A 14,561-nucleotide genomic window follows, 5' to 3' on the forward strand; every position below is an offset into this window, starting at 1 on the left:
CTCTGGCCATAAGCTGCAGCAACTCCAGCTTGCTAGCACCGATTTTGGTCGTTTTTTTTTTCCCCCTCTATCGACAGTACTCGGAGACATCTAGCGATCAAAATTCAGGTAAAAATCGGCCGGAATTCTCCTTTAAATCAAACATTACTATCACACCTCTCCATTTTAAAATAACAGTAATCAAGGAAAACATTTATGACAACAAATAAAGAATGGCTTTAAAAAGTACACAATTCCTGCTTGTTAATTATTGCTGTGTGATATCTTTTACAAAAAGGAGTACAAAAAGCCCATACTTGGTACAGGGTAATGCAGGGCGACAGAAAGAAGAATATCAAGCGAGTCAGAAACCCTACGACTGTGTTACAGCTGATAATGATACTGTACGCATCCATTTTACATACATACACACATGCATACTGTATATATGTTAATGTAGGCAAAGAAAAATAGATTGTATACATTTACAATAGGTACACAGACCAACAGTATGTAGCCATTGTAACATTGTGCGTCTGTTGTTGTTAAAGGACATCATTCAATGAAGAAAAAACCTCACATGTTCCTTAAGAGGATACACAAAATAATTAAATGTATAAGTGAAGCCATCAATGTACATAGAAAACTGTACTCAGTAAGTATAAATCTACACATTGTAGAAGCGCTTCATGAAAGCGGTGCTGACATGCAGAGACATGCTGTGGATTTAAAACTGTGAGTGAGGTTAGCACAGACAGTGGTGGTTTGCGTGCAACAGCTGAGAATTGGAAATGAAATCACCAAAGCTGTATATCCCTGCAATTTCCTGAGAGTTTAAATCAACGATTGGAGTGATTAGTCTACATGCTAAAAGGGTTAACAGCTAAATACACTTTCCATCAATGCCTGAGAAAAACTAGAACCACATTAGAATAAAAGGCCGTGGTGTGTATATGTTTACTTCCTGTGTTTAGCTTTGGGCAGTGCTAGTTAGAGAATTCGCTTACAATGGCTTGAATATTGTTAAAATAATTATCTTTTAGTCAGTAGCAAATCCTTGATTTTCCTCCCCTTTATATCTACAGTCAGATATATCCCTCCATCTTTAACTGGCTTGTGGCAGTGCAATTTAAGCCATGCAAAGCAAGGGAAGAGTGCTACTCTCAGGAGCAGGAAGAAAAGAAGAGCAGAAGAGCTATATAAAATAAGAAAGAGTGAGGGCAAAAACACTCAAGAAGACAAAGGGGTAGACCAGCTGACAAGTATTGACCAGGTCACTGGCCGAATGAAGGGTAGATGGGAATCTCAAAGTCATCGCCGTTAAAGTTGGCAGGCTGATCCAGCATAGACAACACATCCTGAATAAAATTGAAGGAGACAAAGAGATACATTTTAAGTGACAGAGAGAGGGATAATAAATTGCTTTAGAGATAAGGCTTGTATTACTCACAGGAAACATGTCTTGCTGGTTGCCCTGAGCATGAGGATGCTGCTCTGCATTACTCTGCGAGTGCTGCTGGCCTTGCCACTGGGGCCACACTGCCTCCGCTGCTCGAGAGGGGAACTGTGCCCCAGACTGAGAGCCATCTGAGATAAAAGTACAGAAGGATGAGAGGATGCACCAGTATAACACAGAGACACAGATTCACACAAATGCACATAACCTACCATAACCATTGGTGCTGAGGCTGACACGTGCATTAATGGGCGGGTAGTTTGCATTGTTGGTTGGGGTGGGAGCAGCACCTGTAGGCATCTGGCCAAAAGAGTTGGAAGAACCACCACCAAATCCTCCCATGGGAGCAAACTGTGGAGACATAGTCTTTGCTGCCTGGGGAGCCACCTGCTGGTTAGAATAGGAAGAGTGACTCCATTTAGTCTGAATTGTAGGTGGGGTCGATGTTAAATAAATAATGTGTGATTAATAACTAGGGATGGGTATCGTTCAAAAATGTTCGCTCCTTTACAACTAGGCTATGTGACGCACATTGTAGTGCAGCCTCTCAAAATACATTACACACGTGAGCCCCGTCTTTGTGTAACGTAGCAGTTTTCCTGCTTGCCTCTGTAAAGTGTAATGTTAGAAAGCCAAATGACAACCATCATTAGATCTTGGTAGAAGCATGCTGCATGCTTATTGGCTCACTGACACTCATGACATTTACTCCTCAGGTATTGAAAATTGGTAATGAATGACCAGGCATTTTTTGATACTCAATATTAAGGAGGCGATTCAGTCTGTGCTAAAAAAGTATTGAATTCGGTACTCAACCCTATTAATAACTGGTATAGACAGACAAAAGTATCATTTGTGAATGAAGCTTGACTAAAACACACCACTAAAGGCAAAACAAAGTCAGATAATGAATCTTGTACTGGCTTACCTGGTTATTAAACTGTGGTCTAACACCAGCTACAGCTCCAGGCCATCCTCCTGCTGGTCCTCCATGGAGGGGGCTGCCAGTGCTAGAGGGGGGAACTGACTGGGGGGCGCCATTCTGACGAGACATCTGAGCAAGCATCTGCCCTGCTGAGTGGGCTGGCTGTACCATCTGTGGAGTCATGTTGACTGGCCTGCCGACAAAAGTGAAAGGAGTGATCATATACTAGGCGAAACAACATAAAAAAAAACTGTTCCCCCATATATCAATGTTAGGAAATCTGTTGAAAATAACCAGGGACAACCTCTTATTATGCCAAAAAGCTATTGTGAATTCAACTTTAGCAGCAAATAAAGAAATTGTATTCAAAGTCAACGTAACGGTGAATATTTGAGACATACAATAAGTGCTTTCAGAAATACATTCTGAAGGTAATATCATCTTTGTCAGGCAGCATCTGCAACCACTTAAAGCACATGTGGTAAGCCTTTGATCTCCTATACCCTTCATTTCAATTTTAGTATTTGGCAGACTCACATTTAAAAGAACTGGGAGTTTTCCTATGGTCTGTTGTTGCACACAAGCCAATATCATACAAAGAAGTGCCCCTGCTAGCTCTGCTCTGACATGCAAAGCAGTTGGTAGGTTAAATAAATGTGTCAGTTAATTCACTAGCTAGTCATATAGTTTACAGTAGATACTCTCATTATCTTCAGATCTCAATTTAAGTACATTATTAATTGACAAAATCACTGTTATCTTGAGATCTGATTTAATCATGTTATATTATTAACTTGGGATAACAGGATAAGAACTACAGACACCCTCCTGGTTTCCATGTTGTAGTAAATCAATGGCATTAACTGCTTCAAAAAACTGATTAGACGTATTGCCTTCAGGTTTAAGATCAGAATACGATTTATTGCCAAAGTAAGTTTTCACTTACATGGAATTTGCCTTGTGTATTTGCTACATACAATACACATATGGAAAGGAAAAGAAGAAGTGTAAGGTGTGCAAAAATATTAATCAGGGGATGTATTTAAGTTGTCAGTACAATATATGAAATGGTCAGGGATAATAGTCCATGATGTGTGTTAATGTAACGTGTAGTGACTGTGGGTAGGGGGTTAAGAGTCTGTCAGTGGGGGGTCCTGGGCCTTGTTGATGAGGCAGACTGCAGTTGGAAAGAAACTGTTTTTGTGGCGGGAGGTTTTGATGGACAGAAGCCTCCTGCCAGAGGGGAGTGGTTCAACCAATCAGGTGTACATGTACAGTCATTAGGTGTACATGTAAACACGTGAACAGATATGTATACACATAGAAGACTTCCTACCTGTATGCATCATTGGAACGACCAGCAGCGAAGTTATTGGCTGGAGGGTAGATCTGTGTGGTGGCAATGGAGGTGGAGGGCAGGCCCTTGGTCTGATCTGGGCCTTGGAAAAGAGAAGGATAGAGCTCTGGCTTCTCAAGGCTCTTGCTGTGGTCTGGCACTGCCGCCATCACTGGCTGCACCGACATCTGGGGACCACCAAAAGCATCAGTCAGGGATTACACTTACCTTGGTGAAAAATTGACCTGTCTCAAATTTTGACATTCATCATCTCAATCTAAAAATGTAAATGCTTGAAATCAACAATTCCTTAATGCTCCAGTACACTTGAATGTGTTGTGTTTACCAAGGCTGTCAAACATTCAAATATGGCACTACACACAAAAGCCTGTATTTTTTCTGCAATACAATACGTGTTCATTTAATGACATCCACAACAGACGGAGGAGGGTGTAATCATGGTACTGTAGGAGGAGACACCGCCCAAGCTCAATTTAATTCATGTAGCCGAAAACAACATATTTGTCTTTACATTTTATACGTATGCTAACAAAGTAGACAGAAGTAGCAGAATTAGGATAACAGAATACTAGGTAAATAAAGAGTACATAACATACAGTAAATAATAAGTGCTCTGCCATCGGCAGTTAGTTTCGGTTTAGTCTATATCCTTCGATTTCCACTTCCAGGATTGCTCCGGTGCTGCAGAAAATTCCGCCAGATGCATGTCTTTTCCGTTTCCTTATGCTTTCTTTGTGTTGGAATTTTAAATTTGGTGGATTTATGAGGACTATGGTTAACTGCTCCTACAATCTCTGCCTGGTAAATTGAGACAGCTAGCTAGACTATCTGTCCAATCTGAGTTCTCTCTCGCACAACGTTTTCCTCCCATCCCCGAATGCTATGTGGAGTAGCCAGACCCTCCTTCAGCGCGCTTTTGAGGAGGGTCTGGCAAAGCGAGACTAGTTTCAGTTTAACATTCTGGCACAGTTCCATGACAGTTTAACTGACATTGTTACACCCACTATATCTTATGATCTGTGCCCAAGCAAACATTGACAAACATCTTTTATTTACTCCCCAAATGCCCTTGTTGACTATCATTTGTAGGCAATCGGGCTGAACAATTTTGGAAAATAATCTAATTGCGATTTTTCAAACCAATATTGCGATAGCCATTTAAAATGCTCTTATTTTTTAAGCTCTTTATCTGCTGTATTATTCAACAAACACAAACAATGAATCGTTGTATAGTATGACCAACACAATATTAGACAGATTAAACAAACTGTTCTTTCCTGCAGGCCAGGCCTGTATGTCATTATATTGATAAAAATTTGGTGATGCTTGAATTTAAATGAATGACATATTATTTATAAACTACTTCAATCACAGTGACTTGATTTGTTGAACACACAGCCTTGTAAACATGTAATAATTACCATGACAACATAAAGCACTGACAAATAAGCCTGGTGTAAACATTAATATGAAAGTCAGTAACAAATCACACAAACTAAAGTGCAGATTGCAGAAATGCACTTTTTAAACACTGTCTGTGAACTTGACTAAATATGTATATGTGCACAAGTATGGCACTGCCAGCTATAGTGATCCTACGGCTTTACCACGTCAGTTGTAGCAGCAAAAAAACTTTTCAGCTCCACTGCGGCTCCGTTAAAATTTTGTGTGTATGCTCCGGTATGGCAACCTGGCTAAAATATGTGCGGGAGGGCATGTTGTACTGCTTATGCAGTGTATTTATCATAGCCGTGAGCCCAGGCTTGGTCACTGAGGTGCATCATATCTTTCGCAATAAATGTTAGTCCTTGAGTAATTTCCACATTCTGTTCAGAAGTACATACATATGGAGTTATGCTTTTGCTTACACGGTCAGTGATCCCTGTCGTGTGGTATTTCGCTTACTTGACACACTGCTGTTCAGCTTTTTAGCCATGCAACTATCGTACATGGCTTTGTGGTGTTTATTTAAGTGGTGATACAGGTTAGTAGTGTTGCCCCATGAGGCAGGAACATTAGCAGAAATCTTTTGGGATGTCATGTTTTTCCAAAACCTTTCCAGACCTTTAAAATAAAATAAAAATGTAAAGTCCGTGACTTTCCCAGGATATTTCATGACTGTACAAACCTTTGTTCTTCCAATTTAACAGTTTTGTGAATGCAGTTTTCTTGATACATATAAAAAAAATAAAAAAATGTTTACTTGTTTATAATATGTCATCTGTTTTTCTGATTTGTAAATCACTATTGTTGAATTTCTTCGACAGCCAGACAGGGTTTTCAGATATACCTGTAAAAACGTAAACCCAGCGCGCTGCAGCTGTAACGTTAGTACCGCCATGAAAGCAGCAAACAAACTAACAGGATCAACGGAGATAGATTCTACCCGACCTAAAAAAAAAAAAAAAAAAAATGGAGACAGCTTAGAGCCCAAAAGGACGCCGAGTTGGCTAATTTCCTCCGGAACAGGTAGGAATTAGCCATTATTGTAATTTCAACATTCGTGTACTCACATTGAATTATACAGCTAGAGTACCCGAGTTGGTTACTCGCAAAAAAATTGAGACAGCCAGTAAAGTGATCCCGACTGGTCCTGGCTAACGCCGCCATGCTAACCCTGCTAACTGCTAACGTTACCGGAGGACCAGGCAAGCGGGCCACGGCTGTTTACAACATGTAGCCTGTTCAGCGGCCGACAACTGTGTTATTTTGGACAAGAGAGGGGGGCTGTAAATCGGGAAGAGAGGACCGTGAGTTTGCAGTGTGTTTAGCAATTGTTGCCGCAATTCTAAGCCAATAAAGTGTGTTCAGTCCGGTGGAGAGGACGGCAAGGTAGCATTATTTTTAGCGGTTCATATCGTAATTCTAAGCCAAGGAAGTGTGTCTGTCAGTTGGGTACAGAGCTCCGCGTGAGCACGGGCTTTTATGACAATATAGCCAGCATCTAATGTTAGCTACTCCGCTGTGCTGTGAAGTAATGTCTGGCTATGTGAGACTCTCTCCAGTATTTTGAATTTGAACTGCAGTAACTATTTTAAACACTAGCTGTCAGTATTACATATTTCACCTTTAAGCATGAACAGCAGGCAGTTCAGTTGTGATAATGGGTCCCTCCCAACATCCGGTTCTGTTTTCCTGCTTAGCAAATAATCAACATTCTGCCACTGTTTTCCATAAAACAGGCCTGGCCAGTTATTACCGCAAGGGACCCAAGAGAAACAAGAAGTAATCTATGCTTCAAACAAACATACAGGTCTCTCTTGAGAATGAGACCCTGTGTCTCAATGAGTTTACCTGTACAAATAAAGGTTAAATAAAAAAATAAAATGTGTCCCCATATGTGCATGGCCTAACCTGTGAGAGGGTGATTGGTCCTGCCTCATACAGACCATCTCTGGCTCCACTTCCCTCTAGCTCGGCCTGCTGCTGCTGCTGTAACTGCCTGAAAAGGGAAACAGAGAAAGAGAGAGAAAAGAGTCGGTCTAAATAAAGCCTCATTCCCATTTCCATGCCCATCCACTATTGAGTGAGAAAGCCCAAACACCTGCTGACAAAATAGCACTCAACCCGTCACCGGTCACCATGGCAACATAAGAGAAATAAGAAGAGAGGAGGAAGACAGTGACACAAAAGGTCTGTTGTACAAATACATACCGCTAACATGCTACTCCACCTGTGATAAAAGTCCATATTCACTACTAACTACTAGACATGCTTCTTATTATTAGACGACAGCACTATTTTTCTAATGCTACAGGAGAACATAGACAAATACAATGGAGAGAAGAATCACCCAGAGTAGGAAATATTAAACAAAAACAGAAGGACTGTAGTTTGCTAAAAACAGCAGTAGTGTCTCCCATGAAGAAACAGCCCCTGTTCTCCCATGCAGGGGGAGCATAGTCAGGCCAGGCCTGGTCTCACCTGGCAGCAACCTGTCCAGGGCTGAGCATTACAGGAGGGCAGTTTGGGCTGCTCTGACCCAGGGAGGGGGGCAGCGAACCCCCTGGGGAGGAGATGGGAGTGAGGGGGTCCTGAGTCGAGTTTCTACTGCCCCACAATCAGAGATGGGTTCAGAGGAGAGGTGCAGGGAGAGATTGATCAGTGTGTGGTTTATTAAAAGAGGTTGTGGTAAGGGTGTAAGAGGAACTGGGGATTGAGGGCGATAGGTAAGCATTCAGACAGGGGGATCACAACAGTTTTCAAGACATCAATGGTTTCATTATGTACTGTATTTGAATTTTGTTATCGTGTTACATAATCATGGGAATTGGTAAAGTCAGTGTGTGACTCACTTGACATTGACATTGGTACAGATGATATACTCAATGTCCTCTGAAAACGGGTTCTGGAAGGTGAAGGAGCTGGTTCTCATCCAGATCCATTCTCTCGATTTGGAGCGAAACCGAAACATCACTGACAGAACCTGCCCCTTCAGCTTCACCACCTGTGGACAATAATCCAGCATGCCAAAGTTATAGTTAGGTGTTTTCATAATCAATGAGCAGTAGGTTTACATGCACACAAGAAACACAGTTATAGGTAGATATCAGCTAACACATCGGCAATTGAATTTTACCAATAGTCAACTTTTTAGCTGTAGAAAGTGGCTGATTTAGACTTATAGGAGGCTCATTTATTCTGATTACAAAGATGCTACATGTAGTCATCTATTCTTTTATTCTTGTAAGTGCATGTAAAACACATTCACATGGTAGTATAAACACAAGAGACAAACAGAAATAAAAATTAGTCCTCAAAAAGATGCACTTTTAGATAGTCCTACCTGTTGGAAGCTGTCTCTCAGTAAGCCCTGGTCTTCAGGGTGGGCGAGCTCGAGAATATTTTTCCCCAATAATTCCTGCAACACACAGCAGATAATAAAAGCACCACCATTAGCTCAGAAGACATTAATACCAACTTCTGACGCAAAGATTTTTAGAGGATGCTGTCTGTCCCTGACATTTCCACCAGCTGGGAGTCTTACCTGGGGCTGGTAGTCGACAGCGGCCATGCAGCGGTGGTCTACGAAGGTGAACATGCCCTGGCAGTTATGGCGTGAGATGAACTCCACTGGAACACTGATACTGTTGATGTCTGTGTCACCTGGGCAACAAGTCACCTAAAAAGGAGAAAAAAAAAGATCAAACCCAATTTTTAGCATAAGCATTATAAGCTACCATCATAACATTTAATGGGCCAAAACAAGTGAGACACTTTAAAAGCCGCATTGTGCATGAATCACATTTATTTATATTTTTACATGTTCAACTTCAACTGGCTATGCATTGAGTGTTGCTTACTCAAATGTCATGACTATTATCAACGTTCTACAATCGACTGCTAACAGGCAAAAATAATTTAAAAACTCACTGTAACAGTGCAAACGTGTGTCATAATCCACTTCAGATAAAAGTTGTAGATTGTGACCATGAAATACTGCCTTGTGGTAGATATGCATTTTCCAAAGAATACATGTCTCCCCCAACACCAGTAAAGGTGATGATGTTATTCTTACATCGTTAATATAAGGGTGAAATATTACTGCTGTTTGTTAGAGATGAATACAAATTTGCAGTTAAGATGTAAAGATCCATACCAAAGGATACATTTACACAACTTTTGTTTTCTTGTATCAAACATATACTACTCAATAATGAACTTAAATGATTAGTTAAAAATGAATCATTGCTCAACTAGCTTCAGTGCAAAAGACACATGCACAGCTCTACACACAAGGCATCCATCATACCTGTAATCTCCCAATTGCAACCAGACAGTAGCGATTCCCCCGAGTGTTTTCTGATTCATCGTCTGTTAAAGATACTCCTGAAACAGATGTGCAAAAATGTGTTAACACAGGCCACAAAGAATAACTCATTCTCACACAAAAAGATTCAGCATCATACACAGGTCCTGGCCATATAAGCAAATTTAACAGAGCTGTATATGGCCAACCCTTGTAAAATGAAAAAGTTTTACCTGAAGGGGGCCAGGACTTTATGTATCCTGTACAGTGGACCACAACATACTGGGGCTCCCCTTCCTTGGCTGTACCCAAACCATTCCTGAGGTGAAGGAAGAAATTATAACATATACTGCAAAATCAGTCTATGGCAGAAATATTTTTGTAATTACGTGCATCTTATTGCTACTGGTTTACTCCAGGTATGCTTATCTTCTGCACAGTAATCCCAATTCAATTAAAAAAGAAAAATTGTTTGGTTTTGGTCACCTGTTTCTATTCTTAAGGAAGTTCAGTCTGTTCATGGACAACGGTTCCACGGGACAAGAGCCACACCTGCAAATACACACAGGCCACCACATGGAAAATGTATGCATCAAGACATACATCAATATACATAATGAACTAGATCATTAACTGTAGTATGACTCTCACCTCATTCTGCAAATGAATGATCGACGGGCTCCCATACTCATTCTGGCTGACGACTGCTGGCCTTCCTTTTTCACTGTTCCCGTCTTCAAGTCCAACATCCTCCCTTTAAATGTTAACAAGAGACGGAATTGACTCAATCATGGGTTTAATGAGTGGACCATTTGTCAACATTTAATAGTAATAAAACAAATCTACTACTGTCAGCATATTTAGTGTATGTGTATGTTGTACCCGTGTTGTTATTCTCGGCAGTAGAGAGCTGCTCTCTGAGCTTTTCTGTGTCATCTGGGTGAAGCTGATCATAAAGGGAGGAGCCGAGCCATTCAGACTGCGCCTGGTTGAGGACGGGTGTCAGGGAGTCAGAGACGTAAACAATGCGGCCAGTCTCACATGACACCACGAACAGGAAGCCGTCAGCTGCTTCCAGGATGAGGTGCTTCAGTTCCTATAGACAGATGGCAGCAAAGACAGGCTAAGCAGTAAGGACAAATGATCTATCATTAAGCATAATTCTAAAGTCTCTGTTTTTTTTTACTTTTTTGTGACTACCCAAATAGTGTATATATATATATATATATATATATTTGGGTAGTCACAAAAAAGTAAAAATCTAGTGGCTCTTTTTGTGGCATTGCCACCCTGTTGAAAAATAATAATTTTAATAAAAAATTGAATAGAATCGTGACCTTAAAATTACAAATCAAATCGAACTGTCGATTTGGAGAATCATGACACCCCTATATATTGTCTGCTGTAAGCATTACTTGTAAAAACACTCTGTTGTTGACTCCTACACAAGCAGTACGGCCTTGTTCAACGTTGTTGCCTACTTTGAACATGCCTTCAGCAAGTTCTAAGATTTGCCCACAATAAATTCAATCAAGTCGATTAAGTAGAAAAAAATGTATATTACACATCTCATTTCTCTCCCTCTCAGTTGCTCATACCTGGTCAGTGAGAAAGGAAGGTTTGTACGACCCATCTGAGTTGGTATTGCCACTTCCTCTCAGAGACTTCATATGGGACACGGCCATTCGCAGGATGGTTAGTTTGTCTGGTTTCCGTGCTAGTGCACTGCAGGTGGGCACCATGTCTGACAATTCTGTGATGTAGGCAGTCATCTTGTTCCTCCTCCGCCTCTCAATCTCACTGTGGTTCTCCCTGAAGCGAGGAAATGAGGGAGGGAGGGTGGCAGAGGTGGAGAGAATAGGAGGGATCGAGATGGGGGAAACAGATGGGCAGGTGGACAACATGGAGTAGAGTTTAGAGTTAATGCTGCAATGTAAGTATGCTAACTGGGAAGAAGAGGTGGGAATGAGAGAAGGTGAGGGAAATAATGGACGCACAAAACTATAAATCAATTATCTATAAAAATGATAGTGAGAAAGAAAGAGAGTCTGGTCTTTTGAGCCCAGTTGGTGTGACAAAAGAGAGCAAATGCAGAAAGAGAAAGACCACTCGGATGTCCTGAGTGAGGGGAGAGAAAAGAGAGAGGACAGTTGCTCAAGAGGAAAGGATTACCAAAGTGTAAACAGTCCCTGAGTCACACACAGCGTAGCAGTTAGTGACACATAAAACAGTGGTGGGCTGAGAGATACAACCAGCTGCCTTAGGCAAAGAAGCATAACATTCTGACAGGCACCAAAACAGACGTATAGAGCGGTGAAATATACCAGTAATTTTGTGCTGGCAAAATGACAATGTGCTGGGGTCCTAGCAGGACAGGATAGTATTTGATCACTGCATTCAATATTAATATGGATACAAGCAGGAGAGGGAGCCTTCCACAGTGGTACAGGCCATACCTGGCTTGTTTTTCCTTATCTGCACAACTCTGATCTTCTTCCAAAAACCTGGAAATGAAACCAACCCACTAAAACACAGGCCCAAAATCACAACCAAAATAAAAACGTGTAAGAGGAAAAACAAAACTTCGAAAGGAAAGGGAGAGCAGCATTGGGGGAAACCGGTGTATCAAAAGTGTTGCTCCCCTACACCCCCTCCACACACACACACACACACAATCTATTTCTCATAATTCATCCTCCTACCTGGCAAAGCGCTCTTTGTCATTACCGCCTCCTGTTTCATCGTCACACCTGAGGAAAAACATTGCTTGTTATCGTGGTAGCCCAGACAATCCAAACACTTGATATACCACCTAATCTTGCTTTATGACAGAACAGACAGACAAATGTACCTGAACAACTTGTTTCCTTCATCATCATCATCGTCGTCAAAGTCTGGCCTGTAATAAGGAGAAGACAGACACATCAGTAGTTTCACACAAATATTCTCATAAGAATTTTGACCGGAAGTGTCAAAAACAAAACCAGTCAGCAAATTCACATTACACAAGACTGACATATCAGCACAAAGGTGACCACCACACACACTTACGCAGGTCTTTTGTTGGTCCCTTTTGGTACAACAGCACTGCCACTTCCTTGGGTCCCACTTGCCCCCATACCCAGATTTGGGTCTGGTAACTCTATTAATAACACAGAGGCATAGAGAGACGAAATATATCAGGGATGGCAGGAGATTTCCTATTGAGCCTGAAGCACTCAAAAAGAAACTAAACCACTCACTGGAGCCCATACTCAAAGGCCAAATCAGCATTAACGCACACAACTGACACTGGTTTTATTTCACAACCTGTGTATTCAACATTAAGTTAGCTCCACATCAAATATTCTTAATTCGTGCTTGTAGATTGTAGATGCTAAAACAACCACGGCACTAAGCTAACGTTACATATAGCACACAGATACCAATCTTGTGAGCCACATTACCTAAAAACAAACACATAAACCGAGTTAGCCAACCGCAGCGTGGTAACGTAACTGTTACGTTTGCTAATTTAGATTTGATTTCTCAAAAAAATATCACAATTTAACAGTGAGTTAGCCGCTAATGTAGCTGGCTAGCATGTTAGCAAGCTAACACTTAGCTAGCAAAGTTATGCAATAACCATCTATCCATACTGTGGCATTAGCTTTACTACTAAGCTAACTTAGCTGATGCTGTCACGCTATCTTTGGGAAATTGTCCGCTTTAGCTCTGTGTGAGAAAAAGCCCATAACCGATTAACAGTTGCGCAGTAACTTACTATGCCACTAAATTGTCACTGTGACTTTTATTGCAAATTACCTGGGTTTGAAGAGGACATGTCCGTTTGGAATAACATAAACAAACAACTTCGGCTGCGGAAAAAAATAAGCCTCAAGCCCCCTCTCCTCCCCCTTGCTAGCTGGGTAGAGGCTAACAAGTGCCTTGCCGATTTCCTCACGTATGCGCCTTTATTTTGTTATAAACGCCCAAAGACATAACTAGAACTGTTCAAGGGAAACCCGGGAGGATTTAGACACAGACAAAAATAACAGTTTATCTCATCCAATGCCCCCTTTTTCTGTTTTGTCCCGGTTTTAAACCCCCCTTTATATTCAAGATGGCGTTTCGTTTTCAGTCTAGAGCAAGCTGTCTACTGCTTTCTTGTCTCCTCTTTCTATTGGACCTCACAGGCCAGATACAAATGACGTGAAATGTTGGGAAATCCGTTTTTTGCTCCGCCCCGCTGGCAGGTGTCACCATAGATATATATGTCGGCACACGATCCGTTCTGCACATGCGCAAAATGTTCGCGCATGCGCGGTTGTACGAGGATTTACGACACTGCACGATCTGTTCCACGCTTCCGGTCAACAGCCAAGCTAACGTTAGTTTAGCTAACAGCTAATTCGGCTAACCGCTAGCTGACAGCTAGATTCAGTCTAAAATAACGTCAACTCAACTGCCGTTAGCCTCCACAGGCAAGCTAACGTTAGTTTAGCTAACAGCTAATTTGGCTAACTGCTAGCTGAGACAGCATGTAATAACTTTAAAAGACCCTCAAAATAAAACTTGAAAATAAACGTTGACATATATAACAAACACCTAACATATATAACAGCTGTTACGCCAGTTCTACTTTACTTGTGCTCATTTAAAATACAATCACTCAATACTTGTCTTTATTGTTATTACTGTGAAGTCTTAATTTAGCTGTAGCCTGCTTTTCCCATTACGTTTGAGTTAACGTTATTTTAGACTGAATCTAGCTGTCAGCTAGCGGTTAGCCGAATTAGCTGTTAGCTAAACTAACGTTAGCTTCCCGGTGGAGGCTAGCCATAGGCTAGCGTGGAACAGATCGTGCAGGTCGTATGGATACGTAAAACAGTATTGTCTTGCGCATGTGCAGAACGGATCGTGCAGGCAGAACGGATCGTGTACCGACAATATATAAAGGCCTTTATATATATCTATGGGTGTCACTGCCCGATGTGAGTCGCGCATGCGTCACTTTGCGACAAGTAGCCTACAAGATGCTAACGGCTTTTTGAGCTAACGCACAGTCTATGAGCTAACGTTAGCAATCAAACAATCATAGATAGCTAAAACGTTT

General features: G+C 41.4%; 1 protein-coding gene across 11 annotated transcripts; it reads right to left on the reverse strand.

The window, feature by feature from the left end:
* Window positions 1-63: 63 nt before the first annotated feature.
* arnt (aryl hydrocarbon receptor nuclear translocator) lies at window positions 64-13,619 on the reverse strand. Of its 11 annotated transcripts, none has more exons than XM_036005840.1 (21): window positions 13,271-13,619; window positions 12,518-12,608; window positions 12,318-12,365; window positions 12,169-12,216; window positions 11,923-11,970; window positions 11,065-11,278; window positions 10,349-10,562; window positions 10,118-10,220; window positions 9,953-10,018; window positions 9,700-9,785; window positions 9,470-9,546; window positions 8,705-8,839; window positions 8,504-8,578; window positions 8,013-8,164; window positions 7,642-7,767; window positions 7,072-7,159; window positions 3,697-3,899; window positions 2,364-2,553; window positions 1,648-1,822; window positions 1,430-1,566; window positions 64-1,337 (listed from the first exon to the last, which is right to left on the reverse strand). In XM_036005840.1, the coding sequence occupies exons 1-21, from the start codon at window positions 13,305-13,307 to the stop codon at window positions 1,254-1,256; spliced, it is 2,397 nt and encodes a 798-aa protein (XP_035861733.1). In that variant the 5' UTR covers window positions 13,308-13,619; the 3' UTR covers window positions 64-1,253. The 11 variants fall into 11 exon arrangements, with proteins under 11 accessions (XP_035861733.1, XP_035861732.1, XP_031155253.1 ...); XM_036005839.1 differs by having other exon boundaries at window positions 1,648-1,825; window positions 7,642-7,764; window positions 13,271-13,618; XM_031299393.2 differs by having other exon boundaries at window positions 1,648-1,825; window positions 3,697-3,884; window positions 13,271-13,618.
* Between the last annotated feature and the right edge of the window lie 942 nt (window positions 13,620-14,561).

This window comes from Sander lucioperca, chromosome 10 (genome assembly GCF_008315115.2).
Source record: "Sander lucioperca isolate FBNREF2018 chromosome 10, SLUC_FBN_1.2, whole genome shotgun sequence".
NCBI classification, from domain to species: domain Eukaryota; kingdom Metazoa; phylum Chordata; class Actinopteri; order Perciformes; family Percidae; genus Sander; species Sander lucioperca.

Coding starts and splice junctions, on each gene's coding strand:
- arnt (XM_036005838.1), bottom strand. CDS start 13,307: ATGTTATTCCAAACGGACATGTCCTCTTCAAACCCAG. Junction 12,609..13,270: donor CATGTCCTCTTCAAACCCAG/GTAATTTGCAAT, acceptor TGTTATTAATAG/AGTTACCAGACCCAAATCTG. Junction 1,826..2,363: donor GACCACAGTTTAATAACCAG/GTAAGCCAGTAC, acceptor TATTCTAACCAG/CAGGTGGCTCCCCAGGCAGC.